This window comes from Lepidothrix coronata, unplaced genomic scaffold (assembly GCF_001604755.1).
Source record: "Lepidothrix coronata isolate B3197 unplaced genomic scaffold, Lepidothrix_coronata-1.0 Scaffold7, whole genome shotgun sequence".
In the NCBI taxonomy this organism is placed as follows: Eukaryota; Metazoa; Chordata; class Aves; order Passeriformes; family Pipridae; genus Lepidothrix; species Lepidothrix coronata.
In genome coordinates, this window is record NW_016690187.1 from 8,642,379 (window position 1) to 8,657,415 (window position 15,037).

At 40.9% G+C, this 15,037-nt stretch overlaps 1 protein-coding gene across 2 annotated transcripts in view; it reads left to right on the top strand.

Moving 5' to 3' along the window:
- Positions 1–15,037, top strand: part of CHN1 (chimerin 1) — a 99,440-nt gene that overhangs the window by 7,654 nt on the left and 76,749 nt on the right. The window contains exons 1-2 of one of the 2 annotated variants that reach the window (XM_017837645.1): positions 10,275–10,325; positions 14,262–14,300. In XM_017837645.1, coding sequence (XP_017693134.1) covers positions 10,307–10,325; positions 14,262–14,300 — 58 coding nt within the window. In that variant the 5' untranslated portion in view covers positions 10,275–10,306. Of the gene's footprint in view, positions 1–10,274; positions 10,326–14,261; positions 14,301–15,037 lie in introns of those variants that run through there. The other variant, XM_017837638.1, reaches the window with a different exon arrangement.

The window sequence follows — 15,037 nt, forward strand, 5'->3', positions numbered from 1 at the left end:
GACTTTGTAAGTGCATGACATCTGGGCCTCAAGCACCCTACCTGGCAATGCCTGAGGAGATGCTAGGAAGAGTTCTTGCAGTTCTCAACACTGTTCCTGAGGGTTTGGCTGTACGGTGGAGTGCGTGGTTGGTCGCTGTCCTGATTCTAGTCAGGAGAAGGGGAGAGGGTTGGTCACACACAGCTGGAAAACCAATAGTATTCACTGTGTGTTCAGCAGCCTCTGTGAATGTGTAAGAATTGACTGACATTTGGTATTTCCAGCACTCTGTCAGAATGAAAAAGGTGATGTATCTGAAGTGATTTCAGTTACTAGAAATTGTGCTCATAAAATCCATTTATTCCTGTGGGAGTCTAATTTCCATGATATATTTTGATACATTCATGCCCAAATTTATTTTTATGACTTTATTAGCAGTTCTGTGATAAGCATCATGGAAGGGTGGTCGTGTCAGCGCTGGCTAGATTTGGGTTAAAAATGTTGCTTAATGCTAATAGGATGTGATAAAGTCTGTTTTTCACGTGACCGAATCTTTGTCCCTTGGGAAAACGCATTGGGAAAACTGCATCCTCTGGTTGTGGATCACTGAAGAAGTTGCAAGCAACACTTTCCTGCTCACAGTGAGCAGGTAACTACCCTTTTGGTCTCTGCCAGCTCTGTGAGGAAGTCCACTGTCACGTCCATCTTTGGTGCAGGTGGCAGGATCTGGCTCTGTTGAAAACATCAACAGCTGGATATTCCTGGTGCTGGTGGGAGGTGGTGATTTCCTTTCTGCTGCAGTCCTCCTCTCCTTCTCCATCTCCTTCCTGCTTCCTTTGTTGCAAGAGCAGCTGCTTATAGGTAGCTTTGCCACATAAGAAGCTGAAATTAAAATGTTTTCTGATCTTGATCAGAAACTGAATGTCCCAAGACAGCTTGCTTGTGGAAAATTTCACTTTAAAGGTAAAGATAAAACTCTGCTTCCTAGATACTAGAATTGTTTTGTTGCCCATTGCATTGTGATGTAACACCACAGCTACAAAGCCATAATTGCAACCATTTAAATTATATAGCAAGTACAATAGAACATCATAGTGGTTTCAGTTAGAGGGGACCCTAAAGATCATCTAGTTCCAAACTCCTGCTATGGGCACCTTCTACTAGATCACATTGCTCAAAGCCTCATCCAACCTGGCCCTGTACACTTCCAGGAATGAGGCATCCACAACTTCTCTGGGCAGCCTGTTCCAGTGTCTCACCACCCTCACACTGAAGAGTTTCATGTAGCAAAGTCTTAGAGTACTGCTGCAGCAATGGATAAGAAGTATGACATGATTTCTTGTGTGGTGTAAATAGGGGACTGTGAAAAAGGGAGTCATAGTGCAGTTCTGAAAAACAAACCCAGTGCGTTAGTGCAGTACCTGACTGTTCCTTGCTCTCGCATTGGCAGGGTACAGGTCAGGCTCCTCAGTGGTGAATTAGTGTCTGATACATATACGGTCCAGAGCAGATTGCAGACTATAAAAATTGCTGATAATTATTTGGTAGTGCCAGTCTTCCAGGGTTTTTCAGCTGTGCTTTATGGTTTCCATATGAATCTGGGCTCAATGCTTCAAAGTGCAATCTTGGATCGCTTTTCATTAAAAAGAAAATAAAAAAAGAACAACCTAAAACAAAAAACAGCCCACAAAAAGACCCCCAACAGGATGTACTTCTTCCTCACCTCTGCCTTACACGCTGAACATGCACACATGGATATATCCTTGCAATAAAGGAAGCATGATTTTGACACAGCAATTAATTTTACTGATTTCCTTTCCAGTATTTTTTTTCTTAATAGTATATCTATAAATAGGACTTGCAAGTGTTGAAAAAAGTCTTCATGGGTTTAATAGAAGCAGAGAAGTATTTTGAAATGAAATAGTGATTCTTTGTCCTGGTGAGAAAACATTCAGAAACTTTGTGTTGAATATTATTTCAGTGCCAAAATTTACATGGTAAACGAACTATGTTAGGAACTTCTTTGTTGAGAAATAACATTTTTAGTATAACAAGGTAAATATTTACAAGTATGTGAAGGAAAATTACAAACCTGAAAAAAAGACAAGAGGAGAGGAAACTTGTTACAGCATTCATTTCCAATGGTGAGCTCATGTGCATATAGCTGTGCTGTTGGTTTCATGTGGTTCTCAGGGAACTCCTGGCTTGCCTGTGTGTCTGCCCAATTCCACATCATGTCAAAACAAGCTGTGGTCACAGCTCCCTACCAGCACCCTTGTGTACTCCTCCTTGGTGGCAGAGCAGCAAGCTCATCAGTAACTCAGTGGAGCATCTCTTATTCCTGAGCTTTCATTGAAACTGTACTATATAAGAAGATATCCCCACCCCATCCACCTCCTCCTGCATCAGACCAAAGGTGATCGTTTTGTCCTGACTTGCTCTTTTGCAGGCTCAAAATTAGCAGGAGCCAAAACATAGCCCCTGTGTCGCAGCTGTCCCAAGGATGGTGAGCTCCAGGGCGGGACAGAGAATGATGCACTCCTGGGCTGGTAACTTGGGGGATGCCTCCAAAGCAGCCTCTGAGATGAGTGAGTTGCAGACTGCTCTGTTGGAGGGAGAGCTCACTCTGGCTAACTCAGCTTGTTGGCTTTTTTTTCCACTGAGTAGAAAGATCTGTGAGAAACAGAAGAGCTTTTTTTTCTGCTTTGTTGGTAGGGTGCTGTTGGTGCTGCATGAATCATGTTAGTCCTGATTCTTAAATGTAAAAAAATTGCATCTTTCTTCTCCCATTACTGTTCAAGAGCAGCTGTGGAAGACACAGGCAGGGCTTGCTGTGTCTCAGAGCTGTTATTTGCCCTTATTTCTATATGGAAATCCTCTGTATTACAGTCTGACAATTTCTTGCAATGTTCTGCCTCCAGCAGTTCCCAGCAAGCCATATAGTCAGGCCAGGACCATTTTTAAACTATAACATAGGTTTTTGATCTGTCATATCCTATCACTGTCCCTGTGTCTGTCTGTATGTTTTCCTGTGCTGTCATTTGCCATGATAAGCTTCTTTTTATAAAGTCAAAGTGAAGCTGAAGACACTAAAAGAGCTGTTATCCAGAGAGACAATGCTGGCTGGGGGAATATTGGTTTAGCAAGACTTGGGAATATAGATACTGATCTTTCTTTGATCTATAGGATGATCTCATCTACAAAGGCCTCTGCTTCTCCCACCAGCTCCTGTTCCTATTTTCTGTTTAGATGTCTTGTTCTGTAGGACAAAGACTGCTTTTCACTTATGGACATTTCCATGGGATCTCAGTTCCAACAAGGATACATCAATATCCCAGAAATGCAACTAGTAATTGTTGAAAACCTCCTGTTTAATGCATTGCCGTGATAACGAGAGCTAATAACTCAAGTTTCCATTATTCGTGGACCAATATTTCTTTCTTCTAATTAGCAGAAAAAAGGAGAAAGAACTCCAAAACAGACAAGAAAACCATCTGAATTAATTTCCTGTAGGGGGAAAGAAACATATGGAGTTAGCTGGGAAAGGACTTGGACGTTATCTCTGAGCATTGATCATATCATGCTTTCCCGCTAGTTTTCCCATTCCCGCAGGGAGGTGACAAGCCTTTGTGTTCAGCACTCCTTCACAGCTCCCCTGATCTACTTTTCTCCTCCCAAACACAGAAGGAACTGAGGACAGATGGGAAGCCCATGTAGAAAACCTCTCAGTGCTTGCAGAGCTGCTAGAGCACCTCTGAGGCGGTTGTTTGGCTGTTGCTCCAGCCCCACAATGTGCTGGGTGGTGCAGGAGGGGACCCAGAGCACAACTTCTCCATGGACTGGCCCTCACACCTGCTATCTCTCCTTTCTCTGTTTCCTGCCTACTGCAGCAGATGAGGAGTAAAATAGTTATGAAAAAGATGGATATAATGCTATAAACACAGAAGGGCTGTTGGGTAAATATTTTTTGCCGTAGTTCTTTGGCTGCAGTTGTAACAGTGAGCTATGGAATTGCCTAAAAGGAATGTGAACTTTTCAGCTTTTTAACCTGGAGCATCCTACTTTGTGCCATTGGAGGCCTCTTGGATGTTTTATATGAGAGCAGAAAGAGATAAGGAGTGGTGCAGCTTTCAGACTGGGGAGAAACTCACAGCAATTGGAGAATGCCTTTTGGAATAATAACTGAAATTCCAATTCAAGAAAAGGTATCTGTCCTGGGTTATCCCACCACATTGTGTCCATTTCCCTTTCTCAGACTCTGCCAATAATGGTTTTTAGGACTTTCCTTCATGACGTTAAAAAAAACAATCATGATGCCCGGCAAGAGTACTTTACTTGGTAGTTGCATCTCCTCTGGAAATAAGGACATAAATACAAGCCATATTTTTGCCTGAGCAATGATGTGTGTTATTGACAACTGTTTTAGAAAATGAAAAATCTGTTTGTAATAAGAATCGTAATAGGTTTGTTGTAACTTGATGGTCTAGGAGTTGAAATGGGTCAAGTTTGGGGAAGAAGAGGCAACAGCATCTATTAGACCATCTGACACAGATGTGCTTTGGAACACATGAGTCTGTCTTGAGGCCAGTTATAACAGCAGTCAGAAATCAGATCTGCTTTTAATTTTCTCTGGATGATGCTGATTTTTGCCTGGGCTGCTAATGGGTGGTTTGGTTTAGGTTTTTTTTCCCCCCAGGAGGCTGATGAATGCACAGCAGCTTTCTTGGTCTAAAATGCAAGGGCTGACAAGTTCTCAGCAGATACTTAACAATGGATATGGAGGCAGTCAGTGCTGTGCTCTTGTTGTGGTTCAGCTTTTGGTAAAGCCACCACACTTTACTTAAAAGTGGATTTTAGAGCAGGAAAGTGAACTTATGTTCATTATTTCTATGTCTTGCATGGAAAAAAAAAATCAAAGCAACCAAGCAAATGGTGATAAAGCATGTCTCCCCATTCAGGAAATTAGGGCATTATGAAATAGATGGAGGGGTTGTATTTCAAAAGTACCTGAAAGCTTGTCTTTTTTTTAGGGCCTCTTCTGCTCAACCTTGACTGGGCAGACTTCATATTCAGAGGAGAGGATTAATTTAGAGCTAGAAGACACTTCTATACTGTATCATGTTGTTCTTTTTCACTATTAGGGCAACTGTTCAGAATATTTGTGTAATCAAGCTGCAATCAGTATTTCCTGATAGATGTGTTAGAGAAATGAAGACAGAATATTTTGATGAATGCCTTGAGGCTGTGGCTGTAACAGTTGTCACTGGCTTGAAGTTATGGTAAAACTGATGTGCCCCTGTTAGTATTATTAATGTTTGGAAGAAGTGAAGCAAGTGATGGGAAATGAGCTCAGTCTCTGTGCAGGCAGACTTGTAAAACAGGAGACAAAGATGGATTTGTGGAAGAGAAAAAATAGGAAAGGATATGTCGAAGGTTAAATGTTTTCTGCTGTATTACCCTTGCCACAGTTGGAATGAGAGACTGTAAGAGCAATAGCCTCAGCAAGCATTTCTCCAGGCTTCCAAGGAAACTTCACTGACCATGATCAAAACAGTGTCTCTGAAGAAAACCAGCCTGGATTTAAACCAGAGAAGTTTGATTACAGTCTTCCAGCTTGTGTTACCTGACATAACTTTGAATTTACAAGAGTTTGCTGTACTGATTTAAAAGATATTTGGACAAATTTCCTGTTAAATCTAAAAGATGTGATTCATCCAATAAAGGCATATTTCTGTCAATTTTGAACTTGCAAAATTAGGTTGCAGCAGAACTTTCAAACCCTTAGGGAGGATGGGGAACTGCCTACTTCATTGATCCAGCACTTCAGGGCTGCACCCAGACACAGTCAGTTTTAAAAAAAAAGAGCTTTAAAAAAAATAAATTCACAGACTGTTTTTCTTTGAAATAGATACATTAGAGAGGCATGTATGATTTAAACAACATCTTCATCTGGAAGTTTTTTACTATGTAAATTAGACATTTCAGGATACCCGTGACTGTGTAGAGCTGTCATGAGTCCTGTGGCAAAGTAAAGCAGAGGGTTACAGGTACCTGGTGGCCTGACTCTGTTGTTGCACCTGCAGCTGACCAACAGAGTCTGTTATTTCTTAGGGAGCAAAGCTGGTGTTCCCAGTAATACTGAAAATCAGCTGCAGCCTGTTGCCTGGAGGCAGAGATACCCCCTTGGAAACAGCAGCATTAAATTCTGTCTTTGTTATATGCCCACAAGGTGGCACTTGTCATCTTTTTACCTCTTGGAGATCTAAATTTTTATACGTTCAGCAACACTAAAAAATAATACTAGAGGTTTTGAAACTTATCTTAAACAGTAAGCTACCTGTGCTTTCATGGTGTGGGTATTTCCCTACCCCTCCATTAAACTAAAGTCAAGACAAAGAGAAAAACAGCTGTGTTTTGCTTATTACCATTGCATATCTGAAAATTCCAGCTTAAAATTTAAATTAATGTGAATTTTTTTGGTGTAAAGGATTTAAAAAATTTTTATTTCTCATCGTTCATGCAGTCATGTGTCAGTATTTATCTGGCAAAGGGGAGGAAAATGAATACTTGCTTCCCTTGCTTTGGTTAAATGAAAATCCAGAAATGGATCGTTTGCAACCTGGTCTAATCACTTAGAAGATGAGTTCATTTAACAGCAGCAGTGCTTGTGATGGGCAAAATATTACTTACTAAAATTTCCCATCATTCATAAAGAGCCAATAATAGTAGACCTGCTAATAAAAAGCATTGAACTCTGACTGTTTTTAGTGGGTCTCTCATTCAACCCCATTAGAAGCATTCTCACAGAATTTATTGTTGCTAGACCAGACATTTGTAGAAACCAGAATGGCAATGTGATCTGGGTTCTCTTTCCCCCCCCAAGACTGAGGCAATTATTCAGAGCATGCCCTTCTTTAAGCCCCTTCACTTTTGCTGAGTATGCTTTCTTGTCTCCCACTTGGTCACATCGGAGAAATGGTATTAGCCTTTGTAGCTTTCTGGGGCATTGTTCACACTGGCTTTCACTTAATCATTTTAACTCCAGGATTAATTAGAAACCTAATTGTACTTATTTGCAGTAGTAAAAGCAAAAACATGTGAGGATGAAAGAGCATATAAAAATAATTTTTGTCCTGTTAAAAATTCCTGGGGTACAGTGTGTGTGATGTAGTGCAGAGTAGTGTAGTGATCTTGCAGCCAAAGGGATGCTTTTGTTATCTGTGCCTGTTTTCACTGGTTTTTATCTTTCCTTTTGATTGTATTGTGATCTTGTTCTCCTCACAGATGCGAATGCCTTTGAAAAAGAGAAGAAAATACATTCAACTATTTTCTTGCTTAGATAACTCAAACATCATTTAATTTTAAAAGTCCAAAGCTGACCACATGCATGGGAATTTATGGGCATTAAAGAGTGTAGCCTGTGCCAAAGGACAAGGCCAAGCAGTAGAACTTTATGTAAGGAGAGCTGTCGCTGGTGACTGTCCCCTCTGCCCAAAGGCTTGGACACATCCCTTTGGGTGGATGGCTTGAGTTGTGGACGGCCTTTCTTGTGTGCCAGCTTTCCCAGGAAACAGGTATTTGAGCCAGCTGCCTGTGTCCTCTGCCTGCAAGTTGCCATCCACTGACAGAAGGCAAACCACATAAGCTGGCAATAGCTCCCTTTTGGTCCTAGAGGCAATTTGTCTCTGTGATCAGACTGAGATTTAGTTTAACACTTAACAGCTACCCCACTGCAGCTCCCCGCTAGGGTGGGTTGTGTCAGCAGCACAGTGGGCTCAGAGCGGGGGATCCTCCATTGGGAGGGTTAGCTGTCTGCACACTGCTGGGGGACAGGCCGAGCTCTTACATCTGCCCACATGTTAAAGTGGATGCCTGTCTGATGTCTTTTCTCTGCCCGGAAAAGGTGGAGAAAATAGATGGCTTACTTGGAAGCTTTTGCACTGAAGCCCCTTACAGCAGTGGTGTCTGACTGCCTTAGGAAGAGCCTTTATGAGTCTAAAAGTTTTCAAACCTTTTTTTTCTAATTCAAAGGAAATTGTGTGCCAAGGATAACATTGAAGTAGCATCAAAGACCCAGTAACAGTCTAGAAGTATCAGTCATCGTTGCTGAGTATCATACAGTATATTGTATATTTGGGAATTGGCAGAAAATGTGACTCTTATTGCCTGGGGTGTTCTCAGCCCTGTGGGGATCTTCCCATAAACAAAGGAAATTCTGTGACATACTAGTTGTGAAACCCTAAGTGCTTTCCACATGGCTCCAGGCCATGAATGCCATCAGGTTCTTATCATTAATGTCTTTGCTTTAAGGGGCTAATAAAGCAACATTACTTCTGGATTAACATTATTTATTCAGTGACTTTTAAACTCCAACATTTTTTGTAAAATAACAATGTAATAGTTTTTATTTAAGAAAAAGACAATATACCAAAAAGTTACCTGACATGTCTTAAAAAGAGTGCTGTAAGTCTGTGCAAGATATTTTGGTCAGAAATAGTTTGTTACCCCTGTGCTATGAAAAGGTGAAGACAGGTTGAGATTGAGCCAGAGGATCATTTCCCCTTTTGTATTCATGTGATGGACTTGAATGCTGAAGAAGTATTTGTTTCTAAGAAAACATTTCATGCCAAGCAAGAAAGCCTGACCTCAGCTTTCTCTCTGGTTTATTGAGCACCGACTGAAATGAAATGCCAAATGGCCTTTGGCAGCTCTGTGTGTGTGTGGCACCCTGAAGCCAAGAGCAGGGACGGGGTGGATTCCACAGGACCTCGTGTAATGCACGCGTAGCCACGCGTGGTGCTTGCTCTTTGCACCGAGCTGCTGCTTCTGCCCCCCACCCCGTTACAGACTGTCATTAACTTACTGCTGCTGGTAGCAGAGGGGTGGAAAGGGACTTTGTAGAAAGAAATGCACATCCCAAGGTCTCGTCTAGGAGTGATGAAGGACATTTGGTGTGTGCCCCTTCTTTCTTTAGTACACATGCAATAGACAGGGACATTTTGGCTATTCTCTGCACCCTCCACCCTGCTGCCCCCTCCCAGAAGCTGCCTGCCATCACTTTCCCCTCCTGCTGCCAGCTGCACAGGGATTTCTGCAGAACCCTTCCAGTGCCGCTGCAGCCAATGATCGGCTTCTCCTATTTACCCTGAAACCATGGAGTTGAAGCCCATCTGTTTTAGTGCCGCTGCCTAGGGCAGTGGCTGTATTCATCCTTTAATTACCTCAATGCTGTTTGAGTTTTATTTTGGTTGGAGTGTGTAAAAGCCCTAACTGCTAGGGCCTGCTTGAATGCTGCTGAAAACATTTTGTAATGACTTGAGCTTAGTTTCTGAAATGCTGTTGGCACTTGTACTCTGAAAAACAGAGATGAAATGATGTTTTCTATTCAACTGTGCTGGTTTTTTGTGGCTTGATAATCTCACCAGCCAATAAATTATGGCTTTGTTTCTCTAGGTTGAGTGATTATTTTTTTTTACGTGCATCCTTTGGGCTTAGAGAAGTTGCTAATAAGGAAGATTTTAGGGCAAAGGAGGAATTTTTTAGAAAAAGTTTTTCAGGCACAAAAAGGAGTCTGTTGTATGGGTCAGCAAATGGCCACATCCACTGGTTGTGCATCTCTCCAGGAGTTAATTTTTGACAGATGCTGCTGCCAAACAAAGCAAGATTAGCATCTCAGAACACATGCTAATGCTTTCTGGTTAGTGCCTAGGCTGTAGCTTACAGAAGAATGTTTATACTTTCTTGTATCTTTTCATATTTGCGACTTACACCATTTTTTGGCCCGAGTTCAGTTCAGAACATGAAATAAGACATTTTTTTTTCTCCTGATGATATTGGTGTTTGGTCCACATTACTGAGAACTGGCCTCTTCCACAAAGTTCACCACCTGAGGCCTCACTTGGGTTCAATAGGGATATTATCAAAGAAAATCAAACTTTGGGGCAAGAGCTGCTGTGTCAGCAGATAGCTGATTATTTCCTCCTAGACAGCGTTACTCTCTGATGTTAGAGATGACCATGCTGCAGGGAATGACACCCAGTAAAAGAAAAATAAAACTGAGTTCTCTACAGGAAATCTCTCTAAGTCCTGCATTGCTTTATGGGGTTACCATGCAGAGTTAAATTGCTGCTGCTCCTCTACCCTAGAGCTGACTGATCTTCAATGGGGAGAGAGAACCATTTCAAGCAGAGGTAAACATTTTTATTCTTTCTGTAAAAGGAATACACAAAGACAAACACTCTAAACAGTTTGAGGCAATAGTAACAGTTTTCATATCTGCAGTTAAAATGTACACTCTGAAAGTACTGCAGTTGTCCAGATTTATATAATGGATACAATAAGAGTGGGTAAGAAAGAAGGAAAATACCACATTGTAATGTCACAATTAGTCACATTTGTGTTTATGGAAAATCTGAGATGCTCTCCTAGTGTTTGTGTCTGTATGAACTTCTAAATGGCTGTAGATTGTCTGTTGGCAGAAGCCCTTTTCTGTGGAAGTGTGTATTTCTGATGGTCACTCTGTGCTTTTCAGTTCTTCATTGCCAGCGGTTTGTGACCAAAATCATAGTTTCCTTTTTTTTTTTTCATGAATTGGTGCGTTCAAAGGAGGGCATGCTGGGCCCAGAGAGCAACACTCCTGCCCACTGTGACATTTCTGGCTCTTGCCAGAAGCTGCCTGTTGTGCTGTTCTGGGCTTTCTATCTCTGTTTTCTCTGCATTTAAGCAAATTTCAAGGAAACTTTGAGTAGAGACGAGATGAGACGAGATGGCTTGAGAATGAGATGCTGAGTGGGCTGGTAGGTGAGTCCTAGCAGGACAACAGTGGGAAGCAAACCAAAGCACTGCTTAAGGATGAGAGGAGAGGTCTTGCGCGCAGATGAAGGGTGCTGAGGCTGGGGGAAAGGCAAAGTCCTGGAAAAGAGAGGAGGGAAAAGTGTGTTTGTGAGGCAAGAAGATGATGGCAAGAAAGTGCTGAGTATTCAGAACTTCTCCTGTGGTTAGAATATAGGGGAACCAAAGATATATCTTGAAGAAACATTGCGCTTCTGAACGGCTTGAAATGGAGTGAGAAAGGATGAGCCACTTGGATCTTGTCATCCACAGGACTCTGCATATAGAAACTGATGGCCTTAAATATTGCTTGTACAAACTGCTAAAGTAAGAACAAACACTATGCCCATGTTGCTGGGAGTAAAGTTGGTGTAACAATGCTTGCTGGAAGCTCTACAGAAAGTTGGAGATCAGTGTTTACAGTATTACATGGTAAATTTAGCTTACAGGGAAGCTATGTGGCTTTTTACGCAAACTGTACTGTGTACGTAGCCCAGCTAATTCCGAGTGAAGGTATCTGTCAGCTTGAAAGTGTTCTCTGTTTGAAATTGGATTTATGTACATGGACAGTGTCCGTGATCTAAAAAGTCCTTGCTGATGAGAGTGCCCCCGTACTGGCAAAAATCTCACCAATGCTGGTAGGATCACAGAGCTGGTAGCATCAGTTTAGGTATTTATGTTGTCTGTAGTGCTCTAGGCCTTTGCAGAAGTGTAGCTTTAAGCTGAATTGCATCTTGCTTAAGGCAGAAAATGCAGTTAGATAAAACATGATGCACAGCTTATAGAAAATTATTTTATCCTGGAAACATTTAGCAGAGCTGAGCTACTGCGAAAAAATCTGAGAACTGACATCGTAGAGTTGATTGTGTTAATTAGAAAGTGGTGCAGCATTAGTGAGAAAATATATTTTGGCTTCCGCATTTTCTGTGGATTTTTTATCATGCCCTAAAGTGCTTTTCAGATGCCTAATTGGAGATGTGAAACATGAAAGCCTGCACTGTCTGAAAATCAAGCCCTTCTCTTGATAATGCATTTCAAAATACTGATGATGTGTAAAATGCGACCACATCGGTTAATCTTTTAAAAGCGGTAACTAATAGACAGGGGTTGTGTTTATGCTTATTCTATTTCATATTTGTGTAGTGGGATAGTTTTCATAATAGAAACATTCTTGCACAGAAACTAACACTACAGACCCTCTGCTTCACCGTTGCTACTGTGCTGTACTTGCTACTACAGTGTTTTGTATTAGATAACTTTTTTTAAAAAATCACAATAGAAACGACCTTTTGTTTTTTCATTACCTCATGTGGATGGCCGGAGGGTATTCTCACACTGTAAAGGCAGTAAAGCTCACTGGCAGATTTTTTTTCTAATAAAATCCTGTGCACAGCTGCATAACATAAATCATTCCTTCCATTTCTGAATGTTAAATGTTTGTTGTATGAAAGTTACTGCTGTTCTTGCCTGACTTTAACAAGGTTTGAGGTTTTTTGTTTGGCACAAATATTGTTGCTTTTTAGTTTTATAACCATGCTGCCCTTAGTTGCAACAATTATATGGCTTGAGTGTGAGCAAGTATAGGTTAGACTGCCAGGATATGTGTATTTTCATAACAGTCAGCTCATATTTTGCAAATACAGTGTGTTGTCCTTTACTTAAATTATTTATTTGTAAATTTAGGGGGTGCATGTATTGCCAAAAAACAGAGTGTAGCAAAAGCAAATTCAGCTAGTGGGGTAAGAGTTGTCTTCTGGGACTAAAGCTATTATTTTTACTTACAAATTTTGCCCCTTTTCCATGTGACATTGCATTGCTAAGGGATCACATTACAATGCTTCTGGAATGAATCGACTTGCACTGCCTTAATTAAAGGTATCAAAGTAGGAATGAATAACCATGGCTGCATCTGTTGCTGCTGATTTGCTTTTACTGCCATAGTACAGTGCAAGCTGCTTAAAGTCTCTGCAGATTCAAGGTGTTTTGGCCAATCCGCAGGACGTGGTAGAGCATCTGCAGGACCTTCCAAAGATCAAAACCCATCATATTCTGGGGGATGGCAGTTTAATTGAGTGCTGCCTGAATAATAAAATCATAATGGATTGTATTCATAAAACCCACTGCCACCAAGGTAGTTTGCAAGGACTGCATCCTCTTCGTGTGTAGAGCTAAAATACAGGGTAAAAATTACAGTGCATGCAGGGCAGAGAGTGTGCTGAGAGGATCTGAGCAAGTCTGTGTCAATTAAACTGGAAAATACCTTGTTCCACTAAGCTCTAATTTAGAGATTTTTGGCATGATTATATGTGGGAGAAATGGACGACAGCAAGTATCTGAAGAAGACAGATTCCTTACCCTAAGGAGAGGCAAAGCAAAATCCTTTCCGTGCTTCAGGCTTGGTTTTGCAGGCCTTAAGGACTCTTAAGTGTAGACGCCACTCAGGCTAAAATTCAGGCAACAGGTTCCCAGATTGCTTGATCTTTACGTAACCTTATAATAAAAACTAGATATTTGGGGGTTGTTGGATGCAGCAGGTAGTTACAGCGAGCAGAGAATTGCAAACAGAGCTCAGATATGAATGCTGCAGTCAGAAGAGGCTTCAGACAGCAAGGCTGGGTGTGTGGTTGGCTCAGCTTGTGACCTTGTAGTGTTATGCGTATGGAGTAACTCTTACCAGCTCCAAGGCAGAGAGCACAGCATCTTGCAGAAAGCCTCAGTGACTTGTAACATCAAAACTGAAGCTGGTCAAGAGCGGTAAAACAGTGGATCAGAGTTGAAGTTTGCATCATAGCCCTGAGCTCAAAACGTCAGATTAGTTGTCAGCGAGCCATAAGGGTGACAGAAACGTAGAAGACACTGAATTTTTTTTTTTAATTTGATTTGAGAATTAAAATTTGGGATTAAAATTATGTTGGTACTTTTAATACATACTCACTACTTCCAAATACAGATTGTACTCTGTATGAAAAAAATCCTTCTTTTTTTCAAAATATTTCACAGTACTTTCATACTCTGATTTTATTTTAGGAGTTGTTAATTGCTGTCCAGAAGAGGAAAAAGCTAATGACAGGAATAAGTTGCATGGAAACCCATTTATTGGAATATAAATTGAGATTAAAAAAAATATTTCTGATGTAGTTTAAAATAGAATTTATAGATATATGTATAGTAAAATAATATGAATTCTCCTTCCCCCTCACAGTATGTTGGCTTCTGATCTGCATGTTTGCCATTTTGCAAATGTATTTCTTTAGTTTTTCTAGCTGGATAAAGAAAATACCTTTTCACGGTTTTAGTTTGAGTAAAGAGGGGGAACTTGTAAGAGGTTGTTCTATAATAATTTAGAACCTAGGTGCAATATTTATCTTAATAATTCTGCAAGTGCGTCTGCAGGGTTATTTCTGTGTTAAAATGTTTCCAACACAACATTAAGATTTTTTGTTTTCTTTCAGATACTGATGAATACAGACCACCTGTTTGGAAATCTTACTGTAAGTATCTCAGCGCTTTTTTTCTCCAACTCAGAGCTGAAAAAGTTTCGCTTGGGTGCTTTAAAAGACTTATTTTTCTTTTCATCAGAATGTGAGTTTAAGAAGCATCAAGGGGTTCATTGCTGCTTAGAAATAGTGCAGTTGAACGATCTCCAAGGACAAGTGAGCATTGATTATTTGGAGTAGTGGATTCTCTGCACGTTATTAACTAAGTTGTCCCACTCCTGGTTGGTCTGGCTTATATTAGTTTGCCAGGATTTACATAAATTCTATTCATGCCTTAAAGTTGATGACCTTACAAACTTTTAAGGTATCTTGTGATCAAGTACCTTGCATTACTAGAGCTTAGACTTGAACTGGTTAGAAAAAGACTCAAAATAAATTGTTTTCCTCCAGAATTTGGTGATGTAATATTGTTGCTTTCTATAACCATGCTGCCCTTAGTTGTAATAACTATATGGCTTGAGCGCGAGCAAGCGTGATGCTTGCTCACACTGTGCATAAAATGATGTGGTAAAACAAGAGTTTGTTTGGCCTGGCGTGACAAATCACAAGCAGGTTTTTTGAAGCCTGCTGGTCTGGGCTCTGCAACTCTTCAGTGTGTGTGTGCCCTAGCCCAGAGGAAGCTGGCCTTGCAGCTGCCTTAGTCAGGTGAGCAGGACAACAGTCCAGGTGCATTGCCCTGAGATCAGAGTGCCACTCTCTTGGGAACTTCACAACTTGCTGGGTTTTATTTC